Below are 23,311 nucleotides of genomic sequence, written 5' to 3' on the forward strand. Positions count from 1 at the left end.
CCAGAACAATCAGCTTGATACCAGGGATGATTCGGGGGAACGAGCCAAATTTGCCTGTCTGCATGTATTCTAATGGAATACAGTTCAAGATATGTCAATGAATTGGTAACTGGTAATGGTTCTTCAGAACCCTCCGTCGACAGAATGTCTGCCATTTCATTCCCCCATATGTCAACATGGGAAGGAATCCACTGAAGGTGCGCTTCATAGAGTGGCGAGACTTGCTTAAAAATCGTCACAGAGTGACGAGACTTGCTAAGAATTGCAATTCCGGCCCTATCACCAACTCTTCGCCAGTTTGAAAGATACTGAATGATATTCACCCATGAGTCATGAATTTTAAGTTTAATTCTTGTTAGCTGAATTACCGCTTAAGCGAGGCGTATTTGTTAGCGTCAAGTCGACGCATTGTGAATTTTAAAGAGTTTTAATAAAGGGTTCTCTTAACCCTTCTCTTGTCTGGTTCCTGCACGTACTTCAGCTGTCACACCAAAAGCTTTTAAGTAGATATTGTAACATGTGCCCGACTGCAAACATATAATATTTTGGCAGTCGGACAGATGAATGAAGCTTGGCATGAAATGATGACACAGAAGAAGTTAGCTGTTTTGATTCCACATCTTTATTCAATTCAAAAGGCAGGCCATTATTCTTTACTAAGATTAACTTTAAATTTACTACGTCATATTATTCGAACAAAGGGAGGCAGATGAGAAGAGCAGCAGCATTGGTCTTAACAGCAGAAGGAGAAAGCGGTCTCTCTCGCAAAATGACGCGAATTCTCTATTTATAGCAGAGGTTACGTAATAGGTTCGAATGTTCTCGAAAGTACTGGCCTAGGGCAAGATTCTGAAATTGCGGAAAGTTAAATTAGAGGTTGCTTGTTCACATAGAGCAAGGCCATCGTGTTTTTTATATTTTACATATAGAGAGAGAAAAGAGATGAATCTTACAGGTGAGTGTGCGGCAGCAATTATCATTCATTTTAATCTTCCACCGGTTTTTCTATTTAAGGATCGGCTTTCAAAAAAGGCTTTTTGAAGCTGTCTTTGAGCCGAGTTCGAGGGAAAAATTTTTTTTATTCCTAATTACATTTATTCTTTAATCTGTATGGACGTAGTTTCCATATGATAACACACCCATATCTAAAGACAGAGCGCGTAAATGATAGAAATATAAACTGAATACTCGAATAATTCTTTGAATGTTTAAATGCAGCAACTGGTTAATTATAATATTGCTTTTAAATGCTTAATCAGATATTTAAATGCTTACTATGGTAAATCCTTTCCTACACTAGCAAACTATACTTTGAATTTCATGAAAGATGGATATTTCTTAATTTTACTGAGGAATTCTTTCCCACCCCTCTTTTGCAATTTCTTCCCCCCTTTTTCTAAGTCCCACCTTCGGACGACTCGTAGCAAGTACTTTATCTAACATCCGAAAGTCCAATAAGCTCTGGTAGTTCGGCCCGAGGTTTGAGTCTCGGGAAACGGGATGGTTACATAGGCGTTTCAGTGCTTTTCCGCCATGTGTAAAGTGGATACGAGCCAGTTTCTCTTTAAAAGACCCTCCAATGGGCCATCCCTCCGTTTCCGTGTAGTGCCTAATGGCGCAGCACGTAGTAATAAATAAATAAAAAAGAAAGAAATCACATTAATCCATCGTTGTTACATCAGGATATTTTGGTGGAAATATACGAGGGACATGTATTTTATGCGAGTCTTCTTTTGATTTTTGTGAAAATTTAGTCCTAGATATTTACGCATGATTCGTTGTTCTATTCTGGTCCTTCATACTGAATGGATAAACACAGTAACGCTTTAATAATAGAGTTTATTTTGACAATTTTTTACAAGCAGTATTTTAAATAACTTCGATCGTCTTACGGGTATTCACTTCCAAAATTTCTTTCCTTTCCAGAAATAAATTCATTTTAGACATTTTCCTTGAGCATTAAATTTCAATAAATTAATTATCGTTTCTTGATTTATTATCAACTTATAATTTAATCATATCACGAAAACGCAAAATATTTTCAGCTGTTCAGACAGAAAACCAATATTTATTTCAAGTACATAAGGGAAGATATTAAGAAGTGATTATTGTGTTTTTAATGTTATGATAGCATAAAATTATGATTTAAATATTCTGTGATATAATGATTCTCTGAAGAAAGAGTATAAGGTATTTCTCCCACTTTTCTAACGTGCCTTTCTTGGTGTAGTGGTTCTGCATGCTGGGCCGGTATTCCAGAGGTCCGTGGTTCGATTCCCGGTGAAGGCGGTTGCTAATTTTTCATCTCTTCGGCTTCCAAAATATCCTAATGTCTCTACAAGAGAGCATCAGAAATGTATCAAAAATTCAGCGAATAAGATGTAGCATTCCGTTGCTTAGACAAATGTCCAGTTTTTACTTCTATAATAACATATTGTAAAATATGATTTTGCCCTCCTTCCAGAATGCCTTCGAAGGGGTAACAGTAGCACACTCGGCGCGTATTCGAGAGGTTGGGGGTTCGAGTCCCGGAGAGGGACATGGCACAAAGGTAGCACATTAGGCACGTATTCAGGAGCTCCAGATTCGAGTTTCGGTGAGGGTATTGCTCATTTTTCACATCTCCTGCTTCAAAATACCTAATGACTTTACAACTGAAGCGCTTAGGAAGCTTCTATGCATGCGCCTGGTTTTTGCAATAACTCCATTAAAAACGAATAGCATAGATCATGGGTTCTCAACCGGTGGTACGCAAGAGAAAAATAGGTGGTACGCAAAGAAGCAAAGTTTTTTTAAGAATTAAATTCAAAAATTAAAACCCCAACATCATGATTGAGTTCTTTCTCTAACACTCGTAAATTTATGCGATCTGAAGCTTTTTTCAAGAGTGGTGGCGATGGTAGTACTTTGTAGTGGTGTTGCTAAAGGTTTTCAATTTTTGTTTAGATGGTACGCGTTAGTCAAAAGGTTGAGAACCGCTGGTATAGAGTCTAGCAAAAGCGTATTTTATAATTCAGAAATTAATGAAATAAATATGATTTAAAAATATAAATGATTCTTCATATCAGTTTTATGATATACAGTATTCGTTATTCGTTGATTAATGTACGCTTACCCGGAGTGCAAGAGAGAAATGTAGAAAGAATTTTAAGGAAGATTTTAGAAGAAACTATTAAAATTTGAAAGATTTTGCAGAGACAATAATGAAGATTATAAATACGAACAAAGACAGAATTGGAATTCGACATTGAGACTCAGATTTTAGACTTATGTTTTTTCTTATATATATATATATATATATATATATATATATATATTTCCCTGGCCAGTCGAATTTTTTAATAATACGGCCGGCTTGTGCCGGCTAGGAGAATGGGAGCTGTGCCCTTATAATAATAATAATATAGTATGACAGTTAGATATACAGTATGACATTTGTTATATAGTATGACAGTTTGATATATAGTATGACAGTTAGGTATATAGTATGACATTTGTTATATAGTATGACAGTTAGATATATAGTATGGCAGTTAGATATACAGTATGACATTTGTTATATAGTATGACGCATGATTCGTTAGATGATAGTATGACGTATGACAGTTAAATATACAGTATGACATTTGTTATATAGTATGACAGTTACATATACAGTATGACATTTGTTATATAGTATGACAGTTAAGATATACAGTATGACATTTTTTATATAGTATGACAGTTAGATATATAGTATGACAGTTAAGATATACAGTATGACATTTTTTATATAGTATGACAGTTAGATATATAGTATGACAGTTAAGATATACAGTATGACATTTTTTATATAGTATGACATTTAGATATATAGTATTACAGATAGGTATATAGTATGACATTTGTTATATAGTATAACAGTTAGATATACAGTATGACATTTGTTATATAGTATGACGCATGATTTTTAGATGATAGTATCACGTATGACAGTTAGATATATAGTATGGCAGTTAGATATACAGTATGACATTTGTTATATAGTATGACGCATGATTCGTTAGATAGTATGACGTATGACAGTTAGATATACAGTATGACATTTGTTATATAGTATGACAGTTAGATATACAGTATGATATTTGTTATATAGTATGACAGTTAGATATACAGTATGACATTTGTTATATAGTATGACAGTTAGATATATAGTATGACAGTTAGATATATAGTATGACAGTTAAGATATACAGTATGACATTTTTATATAGTATGACATTTAGATATATAGTATGACAGATATACAGTATGACAGATATATAGCATGACAGTTAGATATACAGTATGACAGTTAGATATACAGTATGACAATTATATATATAGTATGACAGTTAGACATACAGTATGACATTTGTTATATAGTATGACAGTTAGATATGCAGTATGACAGTTATATATATAGTATGACAGTTAGATATACAGTATGACATTTTTACATAGTATGACAGTTAGATATACAGTATGACATATGTTATATAGTATCACAGATAGATGTACAGTATGACATTTGTTATATGGTATGACATTTGTTATATAGTATGACAGTTAGATATATAGTATGACAGAATAGTATAGTATGAAGAATAGTAATATGACAGAATAGTATAGTATGACAGTTAGATATATAGTATGACAGAATAGTATAGTATGAAGAATAGTAATATGACAGAATAGTATAGTATGACAGAATAGTATAGTATGACAGTTAGATATATAGTATGACAGAATAGTATAGTTTTATATAGACATGTTTTTTTTTTTTTTTTTTTTTTTTTTTTTTAGGATTTGTTTTAATTCACTAGAAATAAGGATAAAAAGTAAATTTAATACTAAATTGCATTTTTAATACTAAATTGCATAAATTTAATACCATGTGCGCAATATTCAGATCCTCAACAGACTATAAAAATTGAACACAACCATTATTTAAAAGTACTCTACTTAAAATAATGGACACATGGTAATTTTAAGTATACATAATTGTCAAGTTTTCTATAGACAAACAAATAAACTGCGTTATTTTGTAGAATGATTGTTTCAAAGAAAGAAACTTAAAAAGTGTGCAATGCCCTCTTTGAGATTCGAACTTCGGTTCCCCCAATTACTAATTAGGTGTGCTTCCAAAAACACCTCGATGGGGGGAGTTAAGGAGTGAGAAAAAAGTCTCATATACTTCCCAATTTAAAGACGACTGGGAAGGACGGAATCCAATGGCCAGATCTTGGTGCAATTATTGCCCACCATATTTTAGCTGGGATTCCACTGTAGAGTCGTTAGGTACTACGAAACTAGGAAAGCATGAGAAATGTGCAATGTCTTCGCCGGCATTCGAACTTCAGGAACTTACCGGGATTCGAATTTTCGACTATTAGCCGGACGGCGTTAGAGTTACATTATGAAGTCACGTGGCAAGAAGGAAAATACCTTACAATTTTCGTTTCCTAAAACAGTTATTTGTTATTGCTATCTAGCTTATTAGAAACCTATCAGTTGAGATAATAGTATTTGATTGTTTTTGGGATATCTTACTTCTTCGCAAGATAACGACTGGGTGTATAATCTCAAACACACATCACCCTATAAAATGACGAAATTTTTATTAGATATTCAGCCTACCAGCAGCCAAACGATAAAGTTGCTGAACACTGGTAGTTCGCAATGCCGCAAACAGGCTGGCTGCATGGGCGTTTTCGTCTTTGTCGTAATCACACCAAACCAAACCAAAATTATTAGATATTCATGTTATATGAAATAAATAAATGTGAAGTATAATCAAATATTAATTATGATGGTGTTAAATATTGTGCAGAAGAAATTTCCATGCTTACACAAATCATTTGCTAACGTAATTTTTATGCTTTCGAGAACTATATATGATGCTCGTAGAGGACTATGTATGATGCTTCCACTAGTTTATGTTTTATTTATCACGATGCAAATGCAAAAAAGAAGCAGAATTACAGAATAAAGTGAGAACCTACGAATAGTTGGCAGCGAGTCAATCTAATGCAGTCAAGTTCTGCGGACCAAAATCTAATCTTAAATAGAAAAGAGGACGTTTCTGCCCTCATAAGAAGTCCAAGTGGCAAATCTTGGCAGAAATGCAAAATATAAGAACCAAAAATTTGCATTTATAGATTTTCTTTCATTTGAAAAGTTTTCGTTTCTGTATTATAACCCTGCACATACGGCGCTAAGTTTTAAGATTTTTATTTTACATATTGATAAGTCAGTCAAACAATAGTAAAATGTTGATTTCAGTCTCTTTATCAGCAAAAATTTAAAAACAGAAGAAATAAAACATTTATTCAAGATTATAACTATTTGTGATTGTTTTAACTGCTCCTGAACGTAGTCTTTAAAGAAGTGAATCAAATCAAATCAGCATCATCTTTAGGAAAGGCATAGTCTAAAAATTAAAACCGCTGAGCTGAGAAAGGTTCAGAAAAAAGTGAAGATTCTAAAATCAATAGAGACATAAATATTTATTTATCTTTAGAGAAAAGTCACGGATTTTGTATGATGATTAACTTATGTCACTGTCGCTTTACTTATCAGTCATGAAAAATAACGTATATAAAAGTACGGCAGCTTTTAAACACTTAGTATGGTCTGTGACCTACATTCACCAATGAGCTTTTGTATTAAGATAAAAATAGACGGCGCTCAGTCTAAATTTTTAAGAGATTATTTTCTGGTAAATGCTACCAAAAGAAAACAAAAAAAAAAAAAAAAAAAGAAAAAAAGAAAAAAATATTTTTTAAGCTACTGTTACAATAAACTTTATTAACCCTTTGAAGGTTACGCGTCTAGCCCTGAAATTTCAAAATTCCTCAAATTGTCATGAATAAATGGTATTTTCTTGGTAATAACTAAAAAACGACTCTCTCACTTTGTACCTTCATTTCTTTTCTTCCAATATCCATCCAACCCAAAATCGGATACACTAAAAGCTGTCAGAAATTTTCATGCGTAATGAATAAAAAAGCCACCCCTTCTATACGGAATTTTTTGTACATAACGCTGAAACAAAGCTCTAGAAATAGATATTTTTTGATATAACTGTTTCCTTAGAACAACGCACACAATTTTATGTATAACGTCAACAATGAGATCCACCTATCTTTCATTGCATATCTCCTTCACTAGTTAGTGTTATAAAGATTTATTATGAATGCGAGTAGCTTTAATGTCTAAGGGCGAAGGCAAAACCAAGGTTTATGAAAGCTTTGAACAAATCTGAATATTTACTTAACAGAATGAAACTGAAGTAAAAAGACCAAGGGCCTCGTTATTTGTTTCTATGAATCTGTTTAAATTGTAGGGTAAAATTTAAAAAAAAATGTTGTTGTTGTTGTTCTTGCTAATGTTCATTTGTCTGACCTATAGTCAGCTCAAGCCCACGAAAATCATCTTGGCAAGGAGCTCAAGTTTACGCCTGTCGTTGGCAACAGCCTTTAGCACCTTGCAGGTGACAATACGATTTAGCTCAGTCCCGCTCCCAGTTTTGATGGAGAGCACCCTGGGGGGAACGAATCCGAGGGTATCCCACCCCTCTTATCCTACCATCAGCCTCCCATGCCGCACGGTCAATATACATTTACAAACATCCATGCCTTCTCTGGGATTCGAGCCCAGAGATATGGCCTCTTCGATATGGTAATCAGCAAAGCTAACCACAATACAGGTTGGATGGCATATAATTTTAAGATAAAAATCGTTTTCCTAGTGCAACTTGCTCTACCTTCTTCCTACTGGAGAACGCATCCAAATGCTTTCATACAGAAGTGTTCATGGAAACATAAAAACTAGAGCTAATAATCTCTCTACAGAAGCATCAAATTTCAGTTTTCAAAAGTTTTAATCTCAATCATTAAACCCGGAAGGAAATACCCCATTAAGAATTAGATAACAAGATTTCTTTGGAGGCTGGGCCTTATACACTGCTGGCCATTAAAATTGCAACATCAGGAAGGAATGATCTGACGAATGTAAAAATCACATGAAAGGAAGAAGAGGTTGTGTTATGCAAATGATTAGTATTTCAGCCCATTTAGACGAGGCAGGAGGGAGGAACGACATCTGAAGATCTGAGTAAAAGAAAAGTTGTGCAGTGAATTTTTCATTCGGTAAGCGCTTTGTAAGGTCGGAGGTTCCTCAGAATACCTTGTTATGTCTCGAATAATAAGAAGAAATGCTTACCAGCAAATGTCAGAATGCGATAGAGGCTGGATCGTTGCCTATCGAGAGTGCCACGTCCAGTGGTTGTGTCCTATCTTCGAGGCCAGCCAAACGCCATCTTCCAACAAGATAATGCAAGACGTGGTTTGACCTTCCTCGATACACAGGGTATTTAATTGCTGCCCTTGCCTGCACGGTCTCCAGATCTGCGACACGCATTGAAAACATCTGGTCGTGGGTTGCTGAGAGACTGGCCCGCCACCCCACTCCAGCTAATGCTGTTGATGAAGTGGGACATAGACTTAAAGTAGCATGAGATGAGTTGCCCATTTCTGTCATCCAAACTCAAATCGACTCCATACCTAGCCAGAGGGCCGTTTTAGATGACAAGGGTGGCAGCTGTTTCTACTAATTTCGTAACCCTCTAAACCCCCAAACTGCTAACAAATTTAATCATTTTATCTTCATGCCATACTACTTACGTACAATAAATATCCTGGAATGAGTGCGTCTTTACATCCTTGTCCTTGTATGACTGCTCTCTTCGATAGCTTCTTTTACTATAGAGATATTCATAGAATGCCTGGTCAAGCATGCTAATGAAATGGCATGAGAATGTTTTTTCCATATTTCGATTCTATCACTCAAATTATGGCTAAATATTAAGTTTCGTAAGATTTGGTACGAAATTTATGGAGAAATTCAATATATAGCATTATATTATAGCATTTTTTTTTTTCAGTTTGCGCCAAGAATAATTAACTTGGCGAAATTCTTAATTTATAGCAATCTATCTTCCTTTCCTTTTTTTCATTGTAAAACGAGCGTAAAAATGTCGTCGTTCATTACTTCAAATAATTTTAACAAAGTACGTAAACCATATTTAGTGTTATTATCGCTTATAACAAATATGCCCAATTTCAAAACGCGCCAATATGTAAATTAACGTCCATCCTAGGAAATTTTGAATAAAAAACTCTAATTTTTGCAGGTTTGCTTAGAAATACATCTAATTTAGAATGATGGTAAAAATGTTATAGGTTATAATTCAAAATGTTTTTCGAAAAATTAAAAAAAAAAATTTTAAATACAAATTTTAAAAATAAATCATAAAAAATGGGCGAATGCTATTCGGAATGAACCTAAATTTCGAATTCTGGAAGAAGGAATCAAGTAAGTATAATAAAAAGAGATATTAATAAATATATATCCAATTTAATTAACATTGATGAGTTAAAATTTTAAGAGCTAATGTTGTAATAACTACCCATGCGAATTTTGCAAAACTTGGCAGTTTGGCATAATTTGAGTAATGGAATCGTCGAAATATGGCAAGAAATTGACTGGTATGTTACTTCAGAAAAATCCCGATTTTGTCTCAAAATACTTATATTAGAGCAATGCTATATATAAATCTAATGTAAATCCTTAGTCACGCTTTTGAGATATGAAAAACGCAATTTGAATTTCGTCAATCGACCCAGTAGAGATTTAGAAATGACCCATTTTTTTTAAAAAATTTATTTAGTTATTTATTTATTAATTCTTATTTTATTTATTTATTAATTCTTATTTTATTTATTTATTAATTCTTATTAGTCCAAAGGGACCCGAAGGACTATTAGTTTCGTTTTGGCATTTTGCGTCGGACGGATAAATGTCGGTTCACTTTTCAAACTGTTGCCATAAAATGTTAGAGTCCTGCATTATATTTGAAGAAATTAAATAATGAAAATCTGCGTAAATGTATGTATATTTCTCACATTGTCATAAAATAACGGTACATAGAGTCATCGAATTTTGAATAACGTAATCCTCCAACGAATATGAGCATGTGGAAGACCAAATTTGAAATTTGAAATTTGTTTTATGATCGATTTCCTATTTTTTTAAAACTTTGACGAATTTTTGATTAACAAACTCAAGGATTTCAAAGCGAGCAATGGCAACGTTGTGCAGAAAAAACATTTTTATCTCCAGCGCGTGAGTCTCTGTATCGGAAATTCTAAAGATATGCTCGTTTTAAAACTATTTTGCGATATTGCTGTTGCACTGGATCTTATGGTTTAAGTGCGAGGAACATGATATTTAATAAAGAAAGGTAACACACAAAATGTTAAAAAACGCCCCTTTGGACGTAATTTAAAATCTGAAACACTTCAGATTTTTTTTTTTTTTTTTTTTTTTTTTTTTTTTAGTCCAAAGGGATTTGAATCCCGAAGGACTATTAGTTTCGTTTTGGCATTTTGAGTCGGACGGATAAATGTCGGTTCACTTTTCAAACTGTTGCCATAAAATGTTAGAGTCCTGCATTATATTTGAAGAAATTAAATAATGAAAATCTGCGTAAATGTATGTATATTTCTCACATTGTCATAAAATAACGGTACATAGAGTCATCGAATTTTGAATAACGTAATCCTCCAACGAATATGAACATGTGGAAGACCAAATTTGAAATTTGAAATTTGTTTTATGATCGATTTCCTATTTTTTTAAAACTTTGACGAATTTTTGATTAACAAACTCAAGGATTTCAAAGCGAGCAATGGCAACGTTGTGCAGAAAAAACATTTTTATCTCCAGCGCGTGAGTCTCTGTATCGGAAATTCTAAAGATATGCTCGTTTTAAAACTATTTTGCGATATTGCTGTTGCACTGGATCTTATGGTTTAAGTGCGAGGAACATGATATTTAATAAAGAAAGGTAACACACAAAATGTTAAAAAACGCCCCTTTGGACGTAATTTAAAATCTGAAACACTTCAGATTTTTTTTTTTTTTTTTTTTTTTTTTTTTTTAGTCCAAAGGGATTTGAATCCCGAAGGACTATTAGTTTCGTTTTGGCATTTTGAGTCGGACGGATAAATGTCGGTTCACTTTTCAAACTGTTGCCATAAAATGTTAGAGTCCTGCATTATATTTGAAGAAATTAAATAATGAAAATCTGCGTAAATGTATGTATATTTCTCACATTGTCATAAAATAACGGTACATAGAGTCATCGAATTTTGAATAACGTAATCCTCCAACGAATATGAGCATGTGGAAGACCAAATTTGAAATTTGAAATTTGTTTTATGATCGATTTCCTATTTTTTTAAAACTTTGACGAATTTTTGATTAACAAACTCAAGGATTTCAAAGCGAGCAATGGCAACGTTGTGCAGAAAAAACATTTTTATCTCCAGCGCGTGAGTCTCTGTATCGGAAATTCTAAAGATATGCTCGTTTTAAAACTATTTTGCGATATTGCTGTTGCACTGGATCTTATGGTTTAAGTGCGAGGAACATGATATTTAATAAAGAAAGGTAACACACAAAATGTTAAAAAACGCCCCTTTGGACGTAATTTAAAATCTGAAACACTTCAGATTTTTTTTTTTTTTTTTTTTTTTTTTTTTAGTCCAAAGGGATTTGAATCCCGAAGGACTATTAGTTTCGTTTTGGCATTTTGAGTCGGACGGATAAATGTCGGTTCACTTTTCAAACTGTTGCCATAAAATGTTAGAGTCCTGCATTATATTTGAAGAAATTAAATAATGAAAATCTGCGTAAATGTATGTATATTTCTCACATTGTCATAAAATAACGGTACATAGAGTCATCGAATTTTGAATAACGTAATCCTCCAACGAATATGAGCATGTGGAAGACCAAATTTGAAATTTGAAATTTGTTTTATGATCGATTTCCTATTTTTTTAAAACTTTGACGAATTTTTGATTAACAAACTCAAGGATTTCAAAGCGAGCAATGGCAACGTTGTGCAGAAAAAACATTTTTATCTCCAGCGCGTGAGTCTCTGTATCGGAAATTCTAAAGATATGCTCGTTTTAAAACTATTTTGCGATATTGCTGTTGCACTGGATCTTATGGTTTAAGTGCGAGGAACATGATATTTAATAAAGAAAGGTAACACACAAAATGTTAAAAAACGCCCCTTTGGACGTAATTTAAAATCTGAAACATTTCAGATTTTGTTGTTTTTTTATTTATTTATTTATTTTATTTTTTTGCGCAGTGTACCTCATGTATATCTTAAGAAGTCAAGGTAATCCATTGTGATAAGGTGGCATAAAGGTTCTTTGTGTAGGATGAGTGATTTGAGAGTGCAATAATTTTCATCAGTGGTGAAATCCTGTGCCTTTGTTAATGATTCCGGTTGCAGCCTGGAGGGTCACTCCCGTGGACAAAAAGGAAAAGAAGTCTTTTTAGCAGGGTCAGGAGATGGACACTTTGTTATGTATGAGTGAAAGAATCATTCCGCTCTGGGATTTTAGCGTAAGTAAACACAGGGAGATATATAAGGTGGTTTCCTGAGAAGAGGGGACGAACTTTCCTGTTTAGAGCTATGGGCATGTTGGCCTGCTAAGAACGATCATTCCTTGTGCATAATGCGTTAGTGCATTTTTTCTGTAACAAAATTCTGAAATCACGGTACTAAATGTATACAAGTCCCATATTGTCAAGAATCGCAACTATTAATGTTTTTAGCTTATTAAAATTTATATTATGGTTAGAACTTGAGTTTGAAGTTCATTTCAACCCTGCATCACAACCCGGGGTTTGTGTAGCTGTTTCGGCCATTACACCACACCATATTTAAGACGTTTCCATATTTCTGTGGTGAAGCTTAATTTTTATACTTTTCAGTACATTACCACATATATCAAAATTTTGAGTTCGTATTTAAAATTTTATACTCTAATTTTCCCGTATTTATGCATTTTAACAGGTCTAATATTTAAATCCTCCGTTAGCATTTGCTTTCTTTATGCAAGATCAACTCTCACTCTTTGATTTTTTACTTGTCTTTTATAAGCATCGCCACCTTTTTAGACGAAATTTAAATATGGTACTCTATTATGATGAGGCAAAAAAGGCAATTGTCTAAAATAATGCCATATTCATTTAATCATACAAAAGTTTTTTAAAGAAATAATTTTTTATAAAAAAATTTCCTTATCGATGAAAAGAAGTCTTAATACTTTTGAAAGTGGTAAGAAGGTTTAATATTAACATTTAAGGCAGATAAAGTCATTACTTTCGTAATGGTAATAATTTGATTTAGAGATTATTTTTACGTTACTAATCGTCACTATTTTAATAAATGTATCTCATTTTAAATAAAGGGAATTATTAAAATCTAAAATTGCCGGGAAAAATTCCTCTTTGGCATGCCATAATGCTTAAAATGGCTTCCATTTTAATAACCCATTTTTTCTTTTATCCTATAAAAGGATTTTAATTCTTTTATCACTTCTGCCTAATCGAATATCATATTAACTCACTTCAGGGCAATGGTAATAGAAGGAGAATAAAGCTTAGATTTGAGAAGTCAACTGGTGGATTTTTATGAAAGTATCTCTGTCACGTCATTATCAGTTTCCGATTTTAAGTAGCAGTGTTAATATATTTAAAATGCTTTCTTGGAATTTAATATTCTATTATGCTTAGAGCATTATTCGAGCTATCCGAAATCAATAACTGGAGAAATAAATGACTTGAAAGAGGTTTTGCAAAGGAAAATCAAAACATATTGCAAACTTCACGTAAGTTTTATTCGCAGAGAATTTTAAATTAATTCTATCTATTGTATCACAAATGTTTATTATGCAGTATCAAACAAATCACGAACAAACTATAATCTATTTTAAGATTTTTATTGATCTAATAAATATTAACAACGAAAATAGTTTTTCCGAAAGAATGGTACAGTAATAGTAATTTTTAATAATGATGTTCACAAGCCTCACATTTTCTTACACGCAAGGTAAATATCGTATAAAATATTAACCTATTGTTCCTAGAAATGTCATTTACGAGTTATAATAATTAGAAGCTCTGATTTTTTTATGCTGAAAGGTGGTGGTGTGGTGTATTTAATTACGGCAAAGCACACTAGGGCTATTTGCCTAAGGGGAGGGATGCCTTCGTGGAGGACTTTTTAAGGGAAACTGTCTCGTATACACGTTACACATTGGGAAAGCCACGAAAACGCCCATGCAGCCAGCCCATTCGCGGGATTCGAACCTCGGATCGAACTACCGGTGTTCAGCGACTTTACCGCTCGGCCGCTGGTGGGCATTATGCTGAAAGGTCTCTTCCTAATTGAAGTATCGTTTATTTTTTGTGTGATTTGATGCAGCTGTTTCAGTACTTTAATGAAAGGCTGTTCCTTTATTTTTTATCTTTGCGCTGTAAACTTGTTTCTTCAAAAATTTTATAAAATGAAAGCTGTCCATCGTTTTTGGTAACATGTTTCATTTTCTTGAAAGCAAAATATAAATGAGTACTATTTTGCGGAATTTTCATTTTCTTCATGTACTTTCAAATCACTTTTAAATATAACACTTTGAGCTTATTTAAAGCATTATTATGAAATGATATTTAGCCTTTACATTTCATAAATTAAAAGGAAAGTTATAAGAAAGACAGTTGTATAACTTTCTTACTAAAATTCTCATCTATAAAAGAATTTGGCCATTTTTCCATGGGACTATTATTGCTTCTTTAAAAGAGACAGGAAACTTTTAAAGTTTCTATTAAAAGTCTGTAATCCACTCAAATGAGGAATTGGACTACAAAGCATCTAAATCTGGACCCATTTTGATACGTAAAATTTCTTTAAATGTTTCTATTATGTTCTATTCGCAAATAAGAGCAATTTCTTATCTGGGCCATTATCTCTGTTCGTATTTGCCACGTTGCCACACTTTTTATCAGAAACACTCTCCAAGAAAATATAAGTTGTCCCTTTTCGGGCGTTTTCTGTTTCTTTTGTGTTTCGTCTGCTTGTTTAGTTTCGTTTGCGTCCAGACGATATAGTGATTAGTGACGCTGATTGCCAAACCGATGGACCCGGCTTCGAGACCCGGAGAAGGCATGGGTATTTGTAATTATATAGTGTCTGTGAGGCAAGGGGGCACTCAAATATCTAGCCAGCCGAAAGTGCTATCGAGGGGTTGCTGGTAGGAAAAGCGGGGTGGCAGACCTTCGGACCATTACCTGGGGTGCTCTTCCTCAAAATTAGGGCGGATCTCTATAGTTAGTGCGGCAAGACTATACGTGTACAATATATGGTGAAATTCTAGTACTCAGCCCAGATTTGTGCCTGTTCCAGTTTTATTACGTTACTAGTGGTTATCGCATAATATTCAGCATCAGTACATAAAATTTGATTGCAATAAACCATTTTTTTCCAGATATGTCGTATGTTTCATATTTGTAATCTTAACTTTGAGACACAGTGTGTTACAAGAACAGTGAACTGCTAAATAATTCAGACGGAAGCGAAGGGGAAATAAATGCTAAAAATAAGCTCAACAAGGAATAAGTAACATGCTAAAGTTTTATGTAAGACAGGATAATCTTATTCAATGGCATAAAATGTCATACAAAATTAAATTTGACGAAAGTTATCACTGAAACATAATAGCAAATTTTATTGTTACAATTTGCTAAAATTCTTTAAATTAATTAGCAATTATGAAATACTGGAATAACAAATATTATCTAAATGCAATTCTAACCGAAAATTTCCGATGACACATTATTGCTTTCGCTGCCCTTCTTGTAAACATTTATACCTCATCCACTCGAGGATTAAAATAATTATCTGGGATCAAATGATTGAAATATCTAATTATAACCTCAAATTAAATTATAGGTAATAAAGGATTGAGACACAATTAATTGCTTGTTACTTTCTGCATATCTAACTGAATAATTTTCTGTGATTTTAAAGACGGTAGCCTAGAGTCATTCTGAAACTTTCAAGTATTGGTGAAGTATCCAAAATGATTTCAAAGTAATATGATGATAGTGTGTTGAATGATGTCAAAATGATGTCAACAAAATATGATAAACCAGTTAATTAAATAACTTGCTGAAATGAAACTATATATGCACAATACGTCTGATAATTGTTCCAAATGCTAGGCAGTAGAATGGCTTCTCGCTTGCAGCACTGAATTTCTGTCTGAAGCTTTTTAAAATAACTTTCTATTAAGGTATTGAATTTTTAATTCTTGTCATCGGCCACGCATTTCTGAAAGAATCTGTGGGAAAAGAAATAAGTTCTGCTTTTGTTGCTGCTAATGCTCTCTTGTCTGACCTACACCGTGGGCTGACGCCCAAGCCCACAAAATTCCTCGTGTAAAGGAGCGCAAGTTTACATCTGTCGTTGGCAACAGCACTGAGTACCTTACAGGTGGCAGTGGGATTTAGCTCAGTTCCGCCCCCAATTTTCATTGAGATCACCTCGAGGAACGGGACGAGTCCAAGGGTCTCCCAGCCCTCTTTCCCTACCACAAACCTCTAGAGGGCTTTCGGCTCGGCGCATATTTAGAGTGCCCCATGCCGCACGGAAACTATACATTTACAAAAATCCATGCCTTCTCCTGGATTCGAACCCGAGTCCTTCGACACGGCAGTCAGCGACGCTAACCACTATACTGATTGGGTGGAAAACAAGTTCCTCAATTTCATTACGTAATTACCCTTCGAAGCAAAACTATTTTGATTTAACTTAGCAAAATTATAATGATATCTATTTAAATTAGATTAGTGAAATGTTATTACCTAGGTTTTAAAGACGAAGTATCAAATCCTGTTCCGAAGTGCTTGCCAAATGCATGTCTTTCTCGAATATTTTTTTTCGTATTAATTAATCTATATTCGGAGGTATTATTTTGTATTTTATGAGGATAAATAAATCGCATTGGAATAAAATAATAATATGAATAATAGTATATTAATAAAATATTATTGTCATTCGATAGTTTCTTTCTCATCGCGAAAGAAAATATCTGTGTATTCTCAAATATTATATCTTACAAAAAGCTGTCGCCCATTAACACAAATGTACAGTAATATAAAAACAGAAAAAGAACATATTCATTAATAGAAAAAGAGGGCTAAATATTTTTAGCAGATATGAATATGTAAAAACCATTCCCCAAACTCGCTAGCGTGGAATGAGAGAAATAACTGGAAAGAAGATAGACTGACTATGAACAAACATCGTAACTGTTAGCACGAAATGGAACTGTGCCATTTAATAAATGGACATTGCCGCTCCCTAGTGAGAACCGAGCTGACTCATATATAAATATATAGCTTTAATGTATTTTATAATTATACAAGCATAATAATATGCAAGTTGTTAAAGTATATTAAATAGAACATGATATTCATCATGATTTAATGCTCGTCTTAATCACTCAAGACGGGCATTGAAAAGATGTCTTGAATAATCTTTGAATTGAATGTGACATTCATTGAAAAATTATGTTAATTTTGAAATGAAAATACTGAAGCCAAAACGAACGGATGTATAATTCACAACAGAATAAAAAATTTGCAGGTTGATAGTTATATCAATTAAGTAATTTAGGAATTATGCCTAAGGTAGCAATCTTATCGGGGCGCGAAATTCAACTTTTCACAAATATCAAGTATATACACGAATTTCAGATTTTTATCCATTTTTTTTTACTTCCACTTGAATTACGAGATTATTTTTCTTTTTTAAATAATTTTAATACTAAATTCCTTTAGAGCAGGAGTTCTCAACCAGGAGTTGTCTTAGAGAAGGAATACGGTTAGCCTTTTATTTGACTATTTAGTTTTAGTTTATGAATGTAAAAAACTACTTTTATTCACGTCCTGTTATTTTTCAAAATTTCCTATACGTCTTTGTAATTAATTTATGAAATACATAAAGACATCTAAATTTAAATAACGCGGAACAAGTATTAATTTAGAAACTACAAAAATCAATAAACGGTAATAAAGATGATTTAAATAAAGTTCTTTCAACAATGAATTTCATTGATCCTGCTATTCAGTCACTTTTGAACTGAGACATTCAATTCTCTTCCATTCCTCAACATTTTGGTCACACGTAACACATCCAACTTCAGTACTACGGCTTACCGTAAACCTTCATCGGTTTGCCTTCCACCACTATTCGAATTATGTTATCCGACTAAAGAAAAGTTAGCTTCATTTCATTCCGATGTTTTCCGTGCACTTCAAGTTTGCTCCTCCAAATTGGCTCTTGATCAAGAACTAAATTATTTAAAAGCAGCAGTTATTGACAGGAGCTTTTCACCCAACATAATTAATCAGGCATTTAAAAAATTCTCATCTCAACACACCACAAGGCACACTTTTGTTTTAGATTAGAGGAATTCTCCCATTCCTTTCATTCGTTGTCATTCCTTTCTTTCCTTCGACTAGCTAAAAAATTGCACGTATTTTACAGAAATTTAACTTTCGCGTCGTTTATTCTCCTATCAATACAATTCCGAGTTCAAGGACCCTATTCCGGATATGAATTCCTGGAGTATTTACGAGACTCCTTGCCAGTGTGATTTAATTTACATTGGTCGAACTAAGAGAGCCTCAAAACTGCGTTAAGGAACATGAGGCATATGTTATAAAAAAGGAACCACAGAAGTCTTCTGTTGCCCAGCACTGTTGGCCCGAAAATCACACTTTCAATTTTTCTGCAGCCAAAATCATTCAAAAACATCTTCCATTGGTGAATTGGATTTTCTAGAGGAGTTTCACATTCAAAAAATTCTTTCTGTTCTAGTTAACGACTCTAATTCCAATCCATCTTTGACTTCAGAATTTAACTAAATTATATTTTAACTCTCATTTCATCAATAGATGATGCCAGTGGCTTAACACCTGTCCATCCATTCTTATCTTATCTAATCATTATATCTTATCTCATTCATTTGCGCTTTGGCAGCTGAGGCTGATGGTTCGGTAAAACCATCGAAACTAGTCCTGTGAAAATTTGCAAATATAAACACTGATTTTTGTTGTTTGACTTCTAAATTAAACGTATAGGTATTTTCGAGTTTTAGAAAAAACGAGAGAGAAGGATTAGCTGTGGTGATCTCTAACGGTAATGAAAGGGCTGAGTTACGTAATCTTCTTTTATATTTCAATACTGAGAAACAGTTTCGATATAGAAAAGTTCTCTCTCTATGTATATATGTATAATAGTTAAAATTTTGATATAGAATAGTTCTCTATATATTATAATTAAAATTTAAAGTTATAAGAAAAAGATTATATTATTCTGGAAATTTTTTTAAATGAATTAAAATAAAACATAAAAGGAGTTATTAAATTTCAGAACTAAGTAACATGCAAATTGAAAGGTTAAAATATATTAAAATTTCTTACTAAAAATATTACTAAAAAATATTAAGTACTTTAAACTAAAAAATATGAAAATACAACTTTATTATATTTTATTATTCAGATTTTAGTGCTTCATATCAACTCGTAAGGAGATAATAATTTAAAACATTAAAACTTGAACAATTAAGCAGTATTGAACTTATGCCTCCTTCCACTTAAGTTTGTTAATCAAAAATTCGTTAAAGTTTTACAAAATATGAAATCGATAATAAAACAAGTTCTAGATTTCAAATCTGGGCTTTCAGCCCATATTCGCAGGAGAATTATGTTATTCAAAATTGGTTGGCTCTAGATACCCTTGTTTTATCACAATGCGGGAAACATACATACATATATGCAGATTCTTCATTATTTAATTTCTTCAAATATAATACAGGGCGATAATATTGGGTGGCAACAGTTTGAAAAGTGAAACGGATATTCAAAGTGATTCGACACAAAATCGCAAAACGAAAACAATATTCCCTCAGAGACAAAGCTCCTTTGGACTAAAAATTAAAACTTGCGACGTGACAACTTTAAGAACCTCTCAGAAAAATTTTTCCATGAATAATTCGATCACAGAGTTGATCAGATGCAGTTCTACAGTAGGATAAATTACTTTTCGGTTATCAATATCTGCTGAATGTTTATAGCATTTTAGAAACAAATATTTAAGGAGTTTCCTTTAAACATAATTATGCGCTACAAAAACTCTGAGGCGGAGTTGTTGCTACGACAACAGGAATCACGTGAGGAAAAGCTGCCAATACTATTATCTTTTTAGAGGCTTTTTTCCCGCTGAATATTCAGCAACAGCAGAAGGGTAGGAAAACCGTGGTGATATTTTACTCATTTAAAAGAGCGCGGTAAAATAATGAAATGAAAGTTAGCTGCTGATGAAAGGTGTTATGCATTTTCATGTCTATGTACGCAAAAGGTATGTTATGTTTTTATCTAAGTTGGATTTGTTTTAAAGTTTAATTTTATAAAATTTCTTTCAAAAGTATAATGCAGTCTAAAAGTTATGAATATATTTCCTCTTTCGAAGGAGGGAAAAAAATCTAAGTTTTGATTTAATATCGAAAGGTTATTTTAGATGATTCATGCTTTTATATTATTTAGTATTTATTGATCAATATCTGTTATAAATGCCAAATTATCATTTATTTACGAAATTTCACTTTTAGAAAATCTTTAGTCACAAATATTTAGGTTAAGAAAATTTTGTTAAGGAGTTTGTTGAGATTGATATTTTATGCACATTTAAAACGAAAATGACAAATACAGAAATATTTTCTGCATTCATCTCTGGGAGATAAATATTGGAACCTTTTTTTTTTTTTTTTTTTCATAAATGTAAAATGAAGAAACTGCAAGATGTTGGACACTTTGAATTGTTAAAAAACTGGTAGATTCGATTCTGTGTTAATTAAACTATAAGGTATTTTCTCCCTTCTTCGTGATGTAACTCTAGCACACTCGGCGCGTATTTAGAGAAGGTCAGATTCGAGTCCGGGCCAGGTCATTGCTCATTTTTCATGTCTCCTACTTCAAAAATACATAATATTTCTACAGTGGCGCTCGAACAAGTGGGTGGTGGACAATAATTCGTCACCACCAAGATTTGGCGACTGGGTCGCCTCATCCCCAGTCGTCCTTTAAAATGGAGAGTATGTGAGGTACCAGAGATGGGCGTAGCCCGACCCGACCCAGCTAACCAAACAAGCTGGTCTTATGGTCATAACAGGCCACAAGAGTATATAAGGTATTTTCACTCTCCTTCTAGCATGCCTTCATGGTGTAACGGTAGAACACTCGACGTGTATACGAGATATCTAGGTTCGAGTCCGGGTGAGGGCATTGAATAAATTTCACGCCTCTTTCTTCAATATAACCTAATGACTCTATAAAACAATTATATTAGTTGATAAGTCTCGTTTAATGTACGGAATTGCGCACACCGTATTCCAAATCTGTTTTCAAAGTGTATTAATTCAGTAGTAAAAGAAGAAGAACGACGATAATTTTACGGTTAAGGTTAGGTTCGGTTATTTAATTATGGCAAAGCCTCGAGGGCTATCTGCCTACGGGGAGGGATGCCTTTCTGGAGGACTTTCTAAGGGAACTGGCTCGTATACACGTTACACGTGATTAAAACCACAAAAACACCCATTCAGCCAGCCCGTTCGCGGGATTCGAACCTGTGACCGAACTACCAGTGTTCAGCGACTTTACCGTTCGGCCGCTGGTGGGCCGTCGATGATTTTACGGAATTAAAAAATGTAGTCAACATTTTTTAATTCCGTAAAATTATCGTAAAATATACATAAAATGTAGTCAGAGGAAAAACAATAAAGTTGGTAAGGTAAACTTGTATTAATTTAGAAGTCAAACAACAAAATTCAGCGTTATATATTCAAATTTTCACAGGACTGAGGATGATGGTTCGGTAAAAGCCATCGAAACTAGTCCTGTGAAAATTTGAAAATATAACCTTGATTTTTGTTGTTTGACTTCTAAATTAATATTTGTTCGGCGTGTTATTGTATCATAAAGGTAAACTTTGTATAGCGCAGCGTATAGGGTTTGTAAATATTCGTGTTGAAAAAGAAATTTGAAAGAGATGATGTCATAAAAATCTCTAATAAAATAAAGCAAATGCAATACTGAAATATTATGAGTGTGGATAGCATGTTAAAATCTCTGAAACCTGCCTTAAAATACTATTATACTTCCTTTAGAGTAACACGTTAGTCTTGAGTTATGTTACAGTCAATATGTGAGATGCATTGCACATACCTAAAGAATGGTCATAATACGATGCAAGCACAAGAGCTAATTCAATAATATTATTATTACAGATATAAATTATAATACTGGAAACTTTATGAATTATGAATGGATGTCAAAGTCTTTTAAACTGATTATATTATGCAGAGTGGTGTTTCAATTATATCGGATTAGATGTATAGAGTGATACAATACATGTACAATGCGACAGAAAATGGGACAGTTATATATCTTCTGCTCTCCTGGGCCGATTGACGAAATTCAACTTGCGTTTTTCCTGTCTTGAAAGCGCGACTTAGGATACGTTATAAATTTATGTATAGCATTGTAATAATATAGATATTTTAACACAAAAATCGGACTTTTTCTGAAATGACATGCGAATTGTTTTTCCATATTTCGATTCTACGACTCAAATTATGCCAAACTGCCAGCATTTGTAAAAACCGCACGAGTAGTTTTTAAAAAATTTGCTCTTTAGCTCCTCAATATTAATTGAATTTGGTATGCATTTGTTAATGTCTCTTTATTTATTAAACTTATTTAATTCTTACTTTCACATTTCGAAATTTAAACTCATTTCAAATAAAATTCGCCCATTTTTATGATTTATTTTTAAATAATTTTTATACATTTTCCGAAAAAACGTTTGAATTATAATCAATACAAGTTTTAACATAATCTTAAAACAAGTGTATTTCTAGGCACATGTGCAGAAAATTAGAGTTTTTTATTCAAAATTTTCGAAGATATACATGAATCGAAGATATATATGATTCGAAGATATACATTTTGGCGCGTATTGAAATTTTACATATTTGTTGTAAGCTATAATAACGACAAATGTGATTTACGCATTTAAATTTAAATTATTTGAAAGTAAGAATGATGACTTTTTTTCTGCTAGTGTACAATGAAAAAAAGGAAAGGAAAATAGGTAGCTATAAATTAAAAAAGTTCGCCAAATGAATTATTCTTGGCGCAAACTAAAAACAAACATGCGCCAAGACAAATTTCTGAATTCCTGCGTAAATCCCACGAGAAATTTTACAACATTTAATATTTAGGCAAACTTTGAGTCACAGAA

General features: G+C 33.0%; 1 protein-coding gene across 3 annotated transcripts in view; it reads left to right on the forward strand.

The window, feature by feature from the left end:
• Nucleotides 1–23,311, forward strand: part of LOC118198685 (stomatin-2-like) — a 113,860-nt gene that overhangs the window by 48,851 nt on the left and 41,698 nt on the right. The window contains exon 1 of one of the 3 annotated variants that reach the window (XM_035370424.2): nt 20,256–20,371. The exons of the other annotated variants lie outside the window; for them this stretch is intronic. Within the exon in view, the coding sequence (XP_035226315.1) occupies nt 20,353–20,371 (19 nt within the window). The 5' untranslated portion in view covers nt 20,256–20,352. Of the gene's footprint in view, nt 1–20,255; nt 20,372–23,311 lie in introns of those variants that run through there. 3 annotated transcript variants of the gene reach the window in all.

This window comes from Stegodyphus dumicola, chromosome 9 (genome assembly GCF_044657685.1).
Source record: "Stegodyphus dumicola isolate Sdum_Otavi_A_Nest chromosome 9, ASM4465768v1".
NCBI lineage: Eukaryota > Metazoa > Arthropoda > Arachnida > Araneae > Eresidae > Stegodyphus > Stegodyphus dumicola.